At 44.8% G+C, this 15617-nt stretch overlaps 1 protein-coding gene and 1 long non-coding RNA gene across 5 annotated transcripts in view; both read right to left on the bottom strand.

The window, feature by feature from the left end:
* CCDC138 (coiled-coil domain containing 138) overlaps window positions 1–15617 on the bottom strand; it is a gene marked incomplete at its 5' end in the record, with an annotated part of 54954 nt that overhangs the window by 39196 nt on the left and 141 nt on the right. For 3 of the 4 annotated variants that reach the window (XM_081253770.1, XM_081253772.1, XM_081253773.1), the window contains 2 exons: window positions 2259–2378; window positions 5163–5321. In XM_081253770.1, coding sequence (XP_081109896.1) covers window positions 2259–2378; window positions 5163–5321 — 279 coding nt within the window. Of the gene's footprint in view, window positions 1–2258; window positions 2379–5162; window positions 5322–14544; window positions 14670–15136; window positions 15195–15384; window positions 15417–15617 lie in introns of those variants that run through there. The other variant, XM_081253771.1, reaches the window with a different exon arrangement.
* On the bottom strand, window positions 10128–12506 carry LOC308627515. Its single transcript, XR_014017411.1, has 2 exons — window positions 12469–12506; window positions 10128–10741 (listed from the first exon to the last, which is right to left on the bottom strand). It is a non-coding gene; the product is annotated as an uncharacterized lncRNA (long non-coding RNA).

Raw genomic sequence — 15617 nt, 5'->3', positions numbered from 1 at the left:
AAAGTTCAACAAAACAGTAACAGTGAGCACCTTTATCTTGTTCTGATCTCAAGGGAAAAGATTTCAATAACTTACATTAAGTGTGATTCACAAGTTGGTTGGTTTTTTTTTTTTTGTAGATACTCTATGAGAATTAAGTTCTCTTCTATTACTAGTTATTATCTTTGAGTTGGTGCTGAATTTTAAATCAAGGAATTATATGATTTTTCTCCTTTTATCAGATGATGTGTTAATTTTCAAATGATAAACGACCCTGTATTCCTAGACTAAGTCCGCTGAGTTGTATTATACTTTTTGTGTACCTCTGGATTCAATTTGCTGATATTAAAAATTCTTGCATCTGTACTCATGGGAGACTGGCTTGCATTTTTTTGTTTCTTGTAATGTTCTTGACAGGTTTAGTTTCAAGGTTATGCTGGCCTCATACAACAAGAAAGGGAGCATTTCTCTTTTTCTGTTTATGTAAATAAGGTACATGATATTTCCTCCTTAAAAGTTAACCATTAGGGACTTCCTTGGTGGTGCAGTGGTTGGGAGTCCGCCTGCAGGTGCAGGGGACGCGGGTTCGGGCCCTGGTCTGGGAGGATCCCACATGCCGCGGAGCTCGTGCGCAACAACTGCTGAGCCTGCGCTCTGGGGCCCGCGAGCCACAGCTACTGAGCCCGCGTGCCGCGACTGCTGCAGCCCACGCGCCTGGAGCCCAAGCTCTGCAGCAAGAGAGGCCACCGCGGGGAGAAGCCCGCGCACGGCAAGGAAGAGTGGCCTCCGCTCGCCGCAACTAGAGAAAGCCTGCGCAGCAACGAAGACCCAATGTAACCAAAAATAAATAAATTAAAAAAAAAAAAAGTTAGCCATTAGTCTTACTGCTTCTTCTTTGAAGGTAAGGTGTCTTATTTTTCTCTGATTTTATCTTTATCTAAAGTCTTCGTGTCTTAAAATAGCGTGCCTATATGGTTTTCCTCAATATTTACCCTGCTTAGGGTTAACAGAATTTCTTAGAATCTACAGGTTGGCATCTTTCACCAGCTTTGGATATCACCTCTTCACATATTACATTTTTGCCTTATTAACTACTTTTGGAACTCCCGTGTTAAACTTCTTCATTATGTCCCACATGCCTCTCTTGTGAATTTTCCAACCTTTCCCCACTCCTATCAATAGGTTCAAACTCGTAATAATACACACTTCCCGTCACCACGCACTCATCAAACACACGCAGGATTATCAAGGATTATATCCACGTAAGAGACAGGTATGGGCAACAATGCACCTATACTAGCAGTTAAAGAAACCCTTCTCAAAAAAGAGTGCTCCCTGAGACTGTGATGGGAAAAAGCAGTCTCTCCAGGATAAGGAGGCTTCCAGACAACAGTGAGTCAAGGTCACACACTAATTGTGGGAGGTTAGACCTGATTCAGAGAATCCAGAGCATCAGGTCAAGTGAGAAATGGGGGACCTAGTTATCACTGCCAAGGGGAAAGTCTGTAACAAGTAGTGAAGAACACACAGCTAGCCAAGGGATTCCAGGAGCCCAGTTCTCTCTCGGAGTACAAGATCACCAACATGTTGGAATCCACCAAGTTCCCCAGCCCAAGGCCTTAACCACTAAAGTGACAAGCTTTACCCGCTTCTGCTCATCTATGCTTCCCTCCCCACGAACACACACAATCACTCTCCTGTCCCTCATCCACAGAGCCCTTCACTTCCACATCTTTCAGGCAAAAACTGGCAAAGGGAAGTGAAAAAAAAAAAGTACAACTCATAAGAATTTGGTGCAACTTGAGTATTATTAAGCACGGTAAACCACAGCACTTACATACATAAGGGCAGTGCACTGTGACACAGTGGACATGAGCTCACACTCCCCAGCACAGGATCAACACATCACAGACACTCCAAAAATAAAGAGTGGTGTGTAACAGCAGGTGCAAGAACAGCACAAAGCTACAAATAAGCGCCTAAAGTACCCAGGTCAGCAGGTTTTCTTTTGCTTGTTTTTAATCTAGTCATTGTTCTTAATAGTTTAAAAAATTTCAAGTTGTCAAACATCTCAGCTGGTTGTCAGAACAGATGATGAGAAACCAAGGGCTTAAGAATACTTTATTTATATTTGGAAGTATTTTATAATAAAGGTAACAAATAAAGATAATCAAGGTTTTCTCTAGCCAGAATATGTTCTAAGATTTTGACTTACAATTTGTTAATCTATATAGTTCTAAGAATGTCTTATAATCTAATATAGATAAAATAGGTCTTACCTGTTTTTTAAAGCTATCATTCAATTCTTTCAATGCATCAAAAGAGGACCTTAGCCTCCTGCTTTCTTTATTTCTTTCCTTAAGAACTTCAGTTAAGTGCTCAACTTCTGCATCATGTTGCTAGGAGGGAAAAAATACAGATTCCATGTCACTAATGCCACTGAACATAAATTAATTAAAAATTAAAACTCCTTGAATCACACGGACTTTAATCAGTGTATTTAAGCATAATGACTAATATTGCAAATGATTTATAAAAACTGTATAATCAACCAAACTAATAACAAAGCATTAAAAGCATATGTTAAATACCTATTAAAACATATTACATAAATTAATTAGCAATAAGGCTACTTTCTGCTTCTGCTCAGAAAAATCCACAACAGAAACACACTGAAATAATTTCTATTTGACATCATGGAATGATAAAATAATGAAGGATTTCTGATCCTTTTCAAGAGACTAGTTAATTATTCATAGCTTTGTGAATTAAAATTTAAGGTTTAAATTACCCTTGTGGAGTAGAAGAAATATTCCATAGACAGAACAAACTAATTTCTTGTTCTCATAAATTAGCTAAAATTGTACATCTCAAAAAACGTAAATACATAATAAAATTTCCTGAGCCCCAAACTATTCGACTTTCCTTAACCAGTTTTATAATGATTAAAATCAATTTCCCCTCTAATTCCATATAAATGAGAGCAATTTTAGATTTAAATTGTGAATACTTATATAGTTTCTTTCACCTTTTACTCTCAAATTTATGCATAATGTATTAAAACAAGCAAGTTTCCACAAGAAATCAAGAAACTGAGTTAATTTCCTTCTTTCGAGTAATCATCTAGGTTCCATTAAAATAAAGCAGTTAGCTTTATACTTATTACAAGTACCAAACAGACAAATCCAAAGAGAAAAAAATCAAGGCTAAAACTGGGATGGAGAGCGCTGAGAATCCAAGCATTCATTCTTTTGCCCTGTTTAAAAATCCAAGCTTGTGAAAAAAATTAGCTTTATGCAACTTTATTATTACATTAAATGACTCCTTAAATAACTTAGGATATGGTCACAAATACTATATGTATTTTAAAAATTAGATTAACATTCTCACTGTACAAATCTTCCACCTCCAGAAGAGATTAAAAATGTATGACATGGGTTCCATTTCCAGAGGGATAAGCCCACTGCACTCTGCCTCTCTTACAGATTACAACTAATTACAACTAAAAACCGTACACAAAACACAAAAAGCAACTACCCAAGGAATGTCAAAGGGAAACAAAAGCAGGGAATAGTAGAAAGGAGGGAAAACCTGGAGAAGAAACCAACAAGGGGCTGAAGTTTCCTGGGTTTCCTTTTCCCTTGCAGTCTTGCCCCAGGGCAGGCCCCAGACACTGCTAATGGGAGAGAAACTGCTTTTCAGGGCTGGGAAACCAGGAAGAGGGGACCCCAGGAGCCAAGGAATGTGCTCAAATCTGGATCAGCCCTGAGCCGGCGAAAGCAGCAGAGCAAAGGGGCAGAGACAGGAGTTTAGTTTAAAAACAGCCCCACTGCGCGTAGGCACCTTAAAGACCCAGAGCATCACAGCAAAGGCTGAGAACCCCCAGCGGTGCCTGCATGACAGGCTCCAGAGCAACAGCACAGGCTTTGGAAACCGAGCGAGGGGGGCACAGTCCACACGGTGAAAAAACATTCAGCCTCAACCCACTGGGCTCACTGCTTAAGAAATGAATACATACAACCAGCATTCTCCAGAGTGTTATGAAAGGATCCAGAATCTATACAAAATTAATAATATCCAAAAGGTCCCGAAGACAATCCCAAACTCACTGCATATACAAAGAACCAGAAAAATGTGATTAGGTTTCAAGAAAAATGCCAACCCTTAGGTGATCTGGGGTGGGATTTTTAACTGAATTCCAAATGCCAATGAATGCAAATGGAAAGACAGAAATTCTCATGAGAAAAATTGAAAATAATAGGAAAATTTAGAACTTTAAAATGCCAGAAATAAAAAAATTCTCTAGACGAGCTCAACTGCAACATGGAAATGAAAGAAGACACTGTGATCCTGTGATCAAATCTGAAGGACGCCCAAGAAAAGGACTGGAGAGAGGAAGAGCCTCAGAAACCTGCGGGGTGACAGCAAAGTGGGGGGGGGTACTTGCTGGGGGGTGCGGGGAGGTGGGGGGGGACGGATAGCTACGAGGAGCACGTGGGAACCCTGGGGGCCGGGACTACTCTTCTTCTTGATCACGGTGCCCATCGCGAGACTGCACGCGCTTTCAAAACAAATAGTAAATTCTCCTCTATATAAGTTGCACATATAGTAACCCATCTCTTGATAGGAAACGAAGAACAATACCGTACCACCTACCTGACAGTCTCAATAAAAACATTTAATCTGAATATAAACATTAGGAAACAATCAGGCAAATACAGAATAAGACACACTCTTTAAGACTACAGGCCAAAAGTCTTCAAAGAAAAGCCTCAGAAAAAGCAAAAATGGTGACGTGGACTGCTCTAGATCCAGAGAAACCAATGAGATTTGCCTGCATTTTGTCTAGTTCCTTGATCAGAGAACAAAACAAAAAGCAATAAAAGACAATTTGGGGACCCACTGGGAAAGTGAGCGTAGACTGTGTATTTTAAGTTAAATTATATAATTAGCACGCATTTCCTGTTCAATAGTGGTGTGGAGAGCACCCTCATTCTGAGGCGATTCATAGCACGGAAGAAGGACTTAGGGTGTTGGCTCTTGATTTTTGCAACCCACCTTCAACTGGCCCAGGAGAAAATGTGAGGGCGGGGAGGCTGAGCAAATGTGCAAATGCGAATGAGCAGGGAGCCCAAACCAGAGGAGAAAGGCCCTGCACGCTAAAGTCAGCGCCATGCACTTACCTCCTTCAAGATCTGGAACCTTGTAAGAACCTCTTCTTTGACACCTTTAATTTTATTCAAGGCACTTTCATGTCTGAAAACCAGCTCTTCTCTCTCAGCCAGAAAACGTTCTCGCTTTTGAAGCTCTTCAGCAAATTCCTGTTGTGCTGCAGTTTCACACTGTATAGAAAGGGCAGAGTTTAGTGTTTTTCAGAAGCACACATACCAGCGGTACAAGTGAAAGTCTCATTCATTGAGATGGCAGCTCAATCGAACGGCGTTTCGGACGCACGGGAACCAAGTGAGCGCAGACGCAGCAACAACCAGACGGGCATGCAGGTGACCCTGTACTTTGCAGGATCCACCAGTGAGATTCCACCGTGAGGACTCGAGAGAATTTGGGGTGCAAGCAAGGTGAGCACCGCGGAGCTCCCCGCGCCCCCCGGGATGCCCTCCACCCCTCCCCTTCCCATCGCCTGGGCTGCCCTCCAGCCACCTTCCCTGCCCCGACGCCACCAGTTGAGCTCCCCTGGAGAAGAAAGCCTCACACCTGAAGAGGCGCTCCTGTGCGGCCCAGAAATCCTCTCCCACCTCCCCGCATTCCCCACGGCGCCTATGCAAACCTTCTCCACCCTCCACCCTGAATCCATCACCTGCTCCAGCCTCTGTGCAGGCAGCCTGGTCTCTGCCTTCACAGGGGAACAGAAGACAGTGGGAGGACGCAGCCTTACAAAGGGAGGCTGGCCTCCCACTGCCTCTGCCCCCCGGGGAGACTGCCGCCACGCACTGCTCTACTATTTCCAACGCTCCCGTCGCATCAGAAATGAAATATCTCTGGACCCCGCCCACTGGCCTCCCCTCCTCCCAAACTTCTTTAAAATGTTGTCTACGTTTGCTGAGCCCTCTTGACATCCCAGTCACTCCTGGACATACTGATACTTTCATCTGGCCTCAACCCACGTCCCCTACTGAACCAGCTGCCCAACCACTGAACCCGCAGGTCCCGCTCCAGCCCTGGTTTCACGCGTCGCACACTCTGGTCCCCTCCTTCCTCGCCTCCCTGACACCATCTCCTCCGGGTCCCCTTTCCCCGCCACGGGCTCTACTCCCTCCACTGCCCTTAAATTACTGCTGCTCCTCAAGACTGGGGATTAAGCTGCTTTCTTCCTCCATACTTTCTCTGCTTGGTTCCATCCACCCAGGGGCTAAAAGCACTGCGTACGCAACTCACTGTTTCCGAAGTGCGGTGCTCAGCTCTTTCTCCCGAGCTCCGGACTCAAGTCCAAACTGCCTACTAACATCCCCACCTGTGTGCTTTCAGGTAGCACAAAATACTCATGTCCAAAATTGAAATCAATTAGCCATCAGGGGAATGCAAATCAAAACCGCGAGACAGCACTTCACACCCACTAGGATGGCCAGAATCAAAAAGACAGAGAGAAACTGGAATCCCTGTGCAGCACTGGTGGGATGCAAAACGATGCGGTCGTTTTGGAAAGCAGTCTGACGGGTCCTCAAAGAGTGAGACACACAGGGCTACCATACGACCCAGCAATCCCACACGCAGGAGAGATGAAAGCACATGTCCACACAAACCTTAGACACGAGTGTTCACAGCCGCATCAGTCGCAGCAGCCAAAACAGTGGAAGCAAACCGAATGTCCACCGACTGATGAATGGATAAAGGAAATGTGGACCATCCTTACAGTGGAATATTATTCAACAATAAAAAGGAGCAAAGTACTGATACATGCTGCAACATGGATAAACCTTGAAAACACCACGCTAAGTGAAAGAAGCCAGTTACCTCATGCTTATATGCAACAGACTTACTACATATTTATATGAAAAATCCAAAACAGGCAAATCCATCGAGACAGAAAGTAGATCAGTGGTGACCTAAGGCTGAGGTGGGTATGGGAGACATGAGCAGAGACATGCAATGGGTAAGGGGGTTTCCTACTGGGATAATGAAAATGTTCTAAAATTGGCTGGGGTGATGGCCAGTGTAACTCTTTGAGTATACTAAAAATAAATGAATTGTACACTTTAAAAACAATTAAAGAGGCCCTTCCACCATGTGATGACACAGCAAGAAGACGCTGTCTATGAACCCGGAAGCGGGCTCTCATCAGACCCTGACCTGCTGCTTCCTGCAGTGCCTGGCAGGCCCTGTGATGGTACACCTCCCTCCTCCCCTTTCCTGGGATGGCTCACGTTCGTGCTCTCCTCTGACCGCCAGTTCTGGACGCAGAAGCTTTCCGCACAGGACCAGCCTCCCCTTTGAACACCCAGCGAGGCCTCAGTCCCAGCGGTTCCTGAGGCACATGGATGAAGCCCTCAGAGGGATGGGTTCTACTACAATCACTGGAAGAGTCCTCATAATCAGTCAAACACTGGCAGAAACTTGCTGGAAACATTTCATCTTAGCAGATGATGAAAGCCAAAAAATTCTAATATGGTGCTTATGTTGTCTGATTAACAAAGAACCACAGAATTCTGGAGAATTGAAACTGAACTCCTGGACACAGGCTTGTTACCTCGTGTACTCTCAAGGTCTCTAGGTTTGCACTGTAGACTATCCTGGTTGGCTTAAAAATACGGTTTTATCATTAGTGTCTAAACTCAGAGAGAATCACGTTAACGGACTCAACACTCAAAGGCAGAAAATACAAACTACAACATCACTGAGACACCCATCAGATCACGGGGAAAAAAGAGCACCAGGATGCTGCCGACAGGAACACAGGTGAACGGGCACTACTCCCCCGGAGGACCACGTGGCGCTCGTGCTGCCTTTCCTCACGGGCTGGGGAGCAAACAGAGCTGCCTGCTGGGCATACTCCACCTTGCTGTGCATCTACACAGAAACAGATAAAGTCCTGTTGGTTTATTTATAGGCTGGAATACAAAATGGCAATTAAAATCAACAAACTAGATCTACATTTTCCACATACGTAAATCTCAAAAACGTAATAATAATGAAGCAAGGGAAGTTGTAAAAAGATATCCACAATGTGTCATTACATAAGATTTTAAAACACTCAAAAACAACGCATACATACGAATACATAAAGGGTTTAGTTAAAACATAACACAAATGATCCCACACTGGCTTTAGGGGAGAGCTTTATCCTGGGAAGAGAGGAAATGGGATGGGAGACGGGTGCTTCACCTATAATTGAAACGCTTTACTTTTTTAAAAATATCAAATAGAAATATTAATAAAATGTTAAAATACTAAAATATGGGCAACAGGCACACTGCTGATGTTTTTCTACATGCTGTATTTTATAAATAAAACTTATACAGGGAATTCCCTGGTGGTCCACTGGTTAAGACTCTGTGCTTCCACTGCAGGGGGCAAAGGTTCGATCCCTGGTCGGGGATAATAAGATCCTGCATGTCACGTGGTGCAGCCAAAAAATACAATGTTAAAAAAGAAAACAAATAAAAAATGAAAATACAGTGTTACCTAGTAAAATAAAGAAAATGAAGAAATTATTTCCTGCACAAAAACTTAGAATTTTTTTAAAAATGGAATTAATTAATCCTCTCCTTCTCTAGTTTTGTTCCCTATCTCAGCAAAAAGCAGCCCATTTCCAATACCCAAAACACTGACCTGCATTTCCCCTGAACTACAAGCCTGTTGCACATCTCCCAAACTGAAACAATCTCCAAGACCTTCTGATCCCCTCCTGGTTCCCCTCCACCCCCAGGGCCCTCACCCTAGCCCAGGGCACTGCCCCACCTCGTCACACTGCACCCGCTCCAGACCTCACCTACTGACCGCGTGAGACCTATATCTCCATTTAACTCTCAAACCTGATCCTTTCCAGATGAAAATCTCGATCTTTCTCCCTAAATCCATTCTTCCTCCAAGTGGTACAAACCAGAAACGCGGGAATCATCCTCAACACCTTATTCTCTCTGCACCATATCCAACACATCACCCCAAGTCCAAAATAAATCTCCAACCTACTCAGTTCTGTTTCTCTGCCGCCATCCCACTCCGAGTCACCAGTATCCCTCACCGGGACCACTGCAGTAGAATACCCTATCTAGGCTATCAACTTCCACACCCGTCCCCTCCAATCCATTTATTTAAGCAACTCTGCAGAGTCACCTGCTACATTTCCCTTGAATGAGTGTTACCAGGCCTCAGGGGCTTCTCATAACAGAACGTCTGTCTACTATGGACCTCTTTCACTGAGCTAAACGCTACCCAACCTTCAGCGTCTGACTTCAGTGTTATTTTCTTAGAAATACCTTGCCTGGTCTCTCAGTCCATTCCAATCAGGTGTTCATATTATAACTATATTATTCGCTAAAATTTGTACAACTGTAACTACATGGGCACTTATGCATCACTTCTCATAAGCTATGTATGGCAAGGACCATATACTCTATTTACTTCTATATACTCAGCATTTAGCATCAAAAAGCATATTAACAGGTGTTCAAATATTTGTTGAATGAATGATATCACACAGCATAACAAAAATGTATGTTTAACGACAACACGATAAAAGACCACAAAGTAGTTTTTTAAATCAGATTAAACTGCAGATTAATTAAACCAGATTAACCCACTGTACTTCATTCTTTAAATTAACTATTTATATCTTTATTGTGTTTGCTATGGCCTTAGAACCCTTACTCTTTTTTACCCTGTGAAGTACGGTCGAAGGCATCTTCCTAACACACTGGCTTCACCCTGGCGCTCCTTGGCCTGAGCTGTCCGCGTCTTCTCCCCCGACAGGCTGGTGACCTCACAGCCTGATAAAGCCTCCTTCGGAAGTGTCTCACCTCCAACTCCATGTACCAAGAATGTCCTCCCCTGCTCCTGTCCTCTTGAACTTCTGCCTCTCTGTCAAGTTACCACACTAAGTCTCTCCCTGAGCTTTCCCCCAGCGATTTTAGGCCAAAATAATCTTCTGAAATGCTACAGTAATTATGATCTGAATTATTTAGACAAAATGATACTGGCTTTTAAAAAATGTTTATTTCATGTGTCTAAAAATGTATTTCCAACCAGAAGAATTTCAAATAGAAATTGTTATTACATATACTTCTGCTTCCTTCTGTACTCCCACACAGTGGATGCTTGAGAAAGACATGAATTACATCCTTTAGAGACGAAGAAGATAAAGGCCGCTGTTCTGAACTGAATTCTGGTGAGAGCTGACAGGAGAAATTTTCACATTCAGGTATTTAAAACAATGAATCTAGAACACCTACTTCAAAAAGCATACTTTACCAGCAAATTGTTTTATTTCTTCAGTAAGGATGGGATGGAAATAAACACTTAACTAACACAATTAAAACGAAACACCTGTGTTCATGTTTCCTCAATGCTCGGCGCTGACAACACCAACATTTCCGGACCCTCGGTTCAGCCTGAGGGCTCACCTGAAGTTTCTGGTATATCTGGAGTAACTCAACATAGATCTGGTTGACCTGACGTGGAAGCACACCCTGCTTGTCTGAAGCTCTGGACGCTGGGGAGCTGACACGTTTCGAAGGAGAGTCACTAGCGTCACTGCAACAGTCAGTCCAGTTCCTTGAATCTGAGGCCAAATTAGTTGGCCCAGCAACTGCTAGGAAAATTAAACTTAAATTAAAAACTTAATTTATAGTTTTAAATATCCTCATAGTATTGTTAAAAAGTTTCAAGGACTATATGCAGAGAGAAAGAATGATATAGCAAACAGTTAACATTTAGAAAATTTGGATGAAGGCCACACAGGAATTCTTTGTGGTCTTTTTGCAACTTCTCTATAAATCTGAGATTACTTCAAAGATGAGTGCGCGAAAGCACTTATGGATTAACTGCCTAGGCCAAGAAATGGAAAGTTATCCCAGAAACCCCGGAGCACATTCCCTTCTCTCCCTTACACCAAAGTAACCACTAACCCAAATACAGTGTTCATCACTGTTTCACTTCTTTTTAATTTTTACTACTTATATTTTAAAAATTGTTTGTTTTGCCTATCTTTAAACTTTATATAACGTCTGTAGTTAAATAATCATATAATTACATAACCTCTATAACCTCCCCCGGTAAATAACACGTTCCTGTATTAACGATGGCGGCAGGTTCACCACCCTCCACTGCTTCACCTGTGCTGTGTTTTTTGCGCACGGACACCTGAGCGGTGCTGCCTGCACAGAGGCCAGGCGGCCCTGCACCTGGCTCCTGGCGCCCACGGTGAGCGCTCCCCCGGGGCACATGACTAGCAGCGACACTGCAGGGTTTCCGGGTACGCATGCAGAGCCAACTGCGCGGCGCCCAAAGCTAGCCAGCTCCCCTGACAGCAGTGGAGGGCGAGGCCCTGCTGCTTCGCTCCTCGCCAGCACTGAGCTATCAGAACGCACGCTCCGCTAATCCCGAGTATTGTGGTTTTCCCCTGCGTTGGCCTCCAGCTGCCCCGGCTTTAAGAAGGGCTCTCCCACAGTACTCCCCGTCTTGGACAGACTGGGGAGCCAAGACAAAAAGTAGGAACATTTAAAAAGGAAAGCGTCTCCCTTCCCTCACTCAGCAGACGCCCTTCAAGGGGCAACACCATCCCCCCAGCACCGGCCTGAAGACTCCTTAGTTCTGTCAGCCTTTACACACACTCAGCATGTGTTCAATGGTCATCCGTGGAAAAATCCACCGCACAGCAGGAAACACAAGCCGGCAGTATTCTTCATGCTCCTCGCGCACTGAGATGAATTAGGAAGAGGATGGAGCAGCGAGTGTCCTGTGTGTGTCGGAGACGCAGAGGCTCCCGGGGGCAGCCAGGTCCTGCGGCCAAGAGGGGAGGGCACCACCCCGGCTGCCTCTTTTCCTGAAATCCTGGCAAAACTAGGATAGGCAGCCAGGTACACAGAGAGCAACTACTGGCTCAGGGCCAAAGGAAGCCAGACCTCAAGTGATCTGGACTATTTTCCTAAAATGTTTAAGGAATAGCCACCTGCTACCATAATTTTACTCACTTCCTAAGAAATAACGGCATGAAAAAGAACTGAAGAAATTATAAAAATATTCAGTTTATTAAGCGCTCTTGATAAACTCTGAGAGTGTAGAAATTCTACTGGAAAATCATGAAGTTTATTTTTTCTTCTCCTTTAGCTTAATGACAAGCACAGTAACCAGCTCATGGATTACAAAAATCCAGGACACAGAAATACAGACCCCTGAGAACCAGGGTTATTACTATGGGGTAAGCTTTATGTGCCCTACTTGACAGAGTTACTGTTTAAATGACTGTTCTAAAATGAGTATTTCTCTTACTTTGTTTATCTCTTTAAAAGACTGCTTGTTTATTTCGGAGGTACTAACCCTATGATCATTCCCAATGAACTCTTCTTCTGTTTCCCGTTGTTTTAAATCTTGAAAAGAATCCAGTTCATCATCTAGGCTTTAAAAAAAATTCTATCACAGCATTCTGGAAGATTCCTATAGCATTTAAAGCAGGTGAGACTGCTTTTCAAATATTAACAGCGTAACAACTGTGAAAAATGTAACAAGTAAACATGTTTAAAAAAGCAAAAGGAAAAATTGTAAAGTACCAATCACTGATGCTGAAAACTCACTACAAAGATCCTTCTACACATTCAAACAGGCTCAACTGCAAACTGCACACCCTGAAAACACTCCACACTTCTCCTTCTGACCCCGGGTGCTGCCGTGCGGCAGATCTGACAGGCACTGCTTTCTCTAATTGTAACTAAGAGAACTAGTGTTTAAGGTGAGAAAACAGAACCCTAAAGTTCAATTAACTGACAGGTGACATAACCAGCAAAAGGTGAAGCAGAACTAGAATCCCAGGTGTTCTCTCCAAAAAGATCATCTGAACGTTGACATTTCCAGACCAGTGCTGTTCAAAGAGAATATACTGCAAGTCACAAAAGATAATTTAAAATTTTGGGGAATTCCCTGGCAGTCCAGTGGTTAAGACTCTGTGCTCTCACTGCCGACGGCCCGGGGTTCAATCCCCAATCGGGGAACTAAGATCCCGCAAGCCTCTCGGTGCCACAAGAAGAAAAAACAAAATTCTAACAGCCACATTGAAAACATAAAAAGACATGAAATTTTAACAATATACTATATTTAACCCAGTATATCTAAAAGACTGTCATTTTAACATACAATCAATATTTTAAAATAAGACATTTTACATTCTTTTATCCATCTTTAAAATCAGCTGTGTATTTTATACTCACAGCACATCTCAATTCAGACCAGCCCCATCTCAAGAATTCAACAGACACCTGCAGCCTGTGCTGGGCAGCTCTAAGACTCCACACTAGATCACAACTAGGGACTGTGGAAAAACTGTCCAATGTTAGAAACAGTCACAGTCCACAAGCTTCAACTTGTAACTTGAAATTACACCCAGACTGCTTACCTTAAAGATGATAAAACTATTAGTTAAATATATGAAAATAATTTCCATGAATTCATAATTAACTTCCAGCAATTTTCTCTTTCCTTCCTCTATATTCGATCAACCCCATGTCCAAATCCTGACTCTAGATCAACTAGGTGACTGTGTGAGCGCCAAAGGAAACAGCAGTAACAGTAATGATGATAAATAGCGGTGCATCTGAGTGCTTCTCTACGTACTGAGCACTGTTCTAAGTCCTTTACATAGATTAATTCGTTTAATCAGAGAATGAAGCAATTCAAACTCCAAAATATCAATCACGTTAACAACAGATACTTTAGGCACAATTTTCTTCTTTTCTCTCCACAATTACCCCAACGTTTCATTTTGTACACGTACACATCTTTATGGTTTAACGTTATTTCAAAATGTCTGCTCCCTCTCGATACCTAAGCATTTTCTTCTGCCACATATTTTTGGCATTAATACTATTCAACTTAGAACTTTATTGCACCTTAGCTTCCATTGTTTTTACAGTGGTTTTACCCAGAGTAAAATCTCTTCTACAAAACTGCTGACCCCTCACAGCCCAGCACCACATCATACATATACTGTAGGCATTGATACCAACTCCCTGGGCTGAATTCTTCCCTCTCTCTCTCTGCTACCTGGAACACAGTGCTCACCACACCAGGAGACACACGACACAGACTGAGTTAATACCGCCGCCTAACAAACTTATACTCGTTTTTACCCTAATTCCTTATTTAATAAAAAAAGGGGGGGGAGCAAGGTCTTCATTTGGGTCCTGGATGAAGAGCCATCTATCACACAGTGTAAGTAACTTTGCATTATGCCAGCAAACACGATGCTAGGTTTGTGCTTTTATCAAATTCTCAGTAACAATCAGTCAGTTTCTCCAACCACTCAGTAGGCTCCTCTCAGAGAAAAGCAAACACACAGGCAGCCCCTGACCCTCCTTAGTTTCCAGAGATGCCCAGGGGAGGCCCGAGGAGGACTCGGGGTACCTTGCCAACTGATGGTCCCGCGCTTGAGGGCACCACGGGGGGATGCGGGGCCGTGCCTCCTCTCATCAGAGTAACATCTCAGCGCGGACCAGCTTCATCTCCGCGTGAGCAGAAACCGAAGTCCTCTGTGAACAGGAAGGAAGACTGCAGAGGCTGCTCACTAAGGTCAGATATCAACGACCTCATTCTCGACCCCGAAACGTAGGAGAACAAAGCTACGTACCGATTTCCTGTCTGTGTGTCTCCCTAATGCAGACTTCCAGAAAACAGGCATCAAGTCTGCTCTTCAAACAGCACTGACGTTCATCCCCGCCCCCCGGCACGTGACGCCGGCAATAACGCGGGGAAGCAAGCAGAGCAGGTGCCTCTAACCCCGTTCTATGGGTCGGAACGCAGGAACTCCCCGAACGTTCAGAATCCGCCCTCCTTCCACCTCGTCACGACATCCCGCCAGTGCCCAAACGTTCAACACTTTATTTCTCCCCTTTATACACTTCAAGCATTAAACGCTGCGCAATAAACTACATCTGCTTCGGTGAAAAAAAGAGCGAGCGCCTCCCCAGCCGCGCGGACACCCGGCCCGCCGCCCTACCTGGGGTGCGGGGAGGCCGCCGCCGCCGCTCCGCCACGTCCAGCCGCCGGCGCCCGGGCTGAAAGAGAGCGACGGAGAGGTGACCGGGGCGGGCCGGGCCGCCCGGCGCCCCCGCCCCGCACAACCGGCCTGATCCCGGGTCCCCGCCCCCGCCCCGGCGCAGCGCCCCCTCCCTGCCGCTCCGACACGCGCGCCGGGTGCGCGCACAGAGGCGGCCACCGCGGATCCACCGGGCCGCGCGCCCACACCTTTCGGCGTGAAACCGGCTCGGACTCGCCGCTACGGGGCGGGACCGAGGCGGTTCCAACCCGCACGCAAGTCACAGCCGGGAACGCCTGCCACGCATCTGCGCGCTGACGTGCACGGCCCCTCCCGCTCCCGGTGCCCGCCGAGAGCACCCTCTTCACAAGTGCACGCACGCACGCCGCCGCCGCCGCCGCCAGGGGCCTTGCCTCGCGCCCACGCTCCGACCCGCAGATCC

Source organism: Mesoplodon bidens, assembly GCF_964165515.1.
Source record: "Mesoplodon bidens genome assembly, chromosome: 14".
NCBI lineage: Eukaryota > Metazoa > Chordata > Mammalia > Artiodactyla > Ziphiidae > Mesoplodon > Mesoplodon bidens.
The sequence above is the reverse complement of the archived record's forward strand: the minus strand, read 5'-3'. Positions and strand labels throughout refer to the sequence as shown.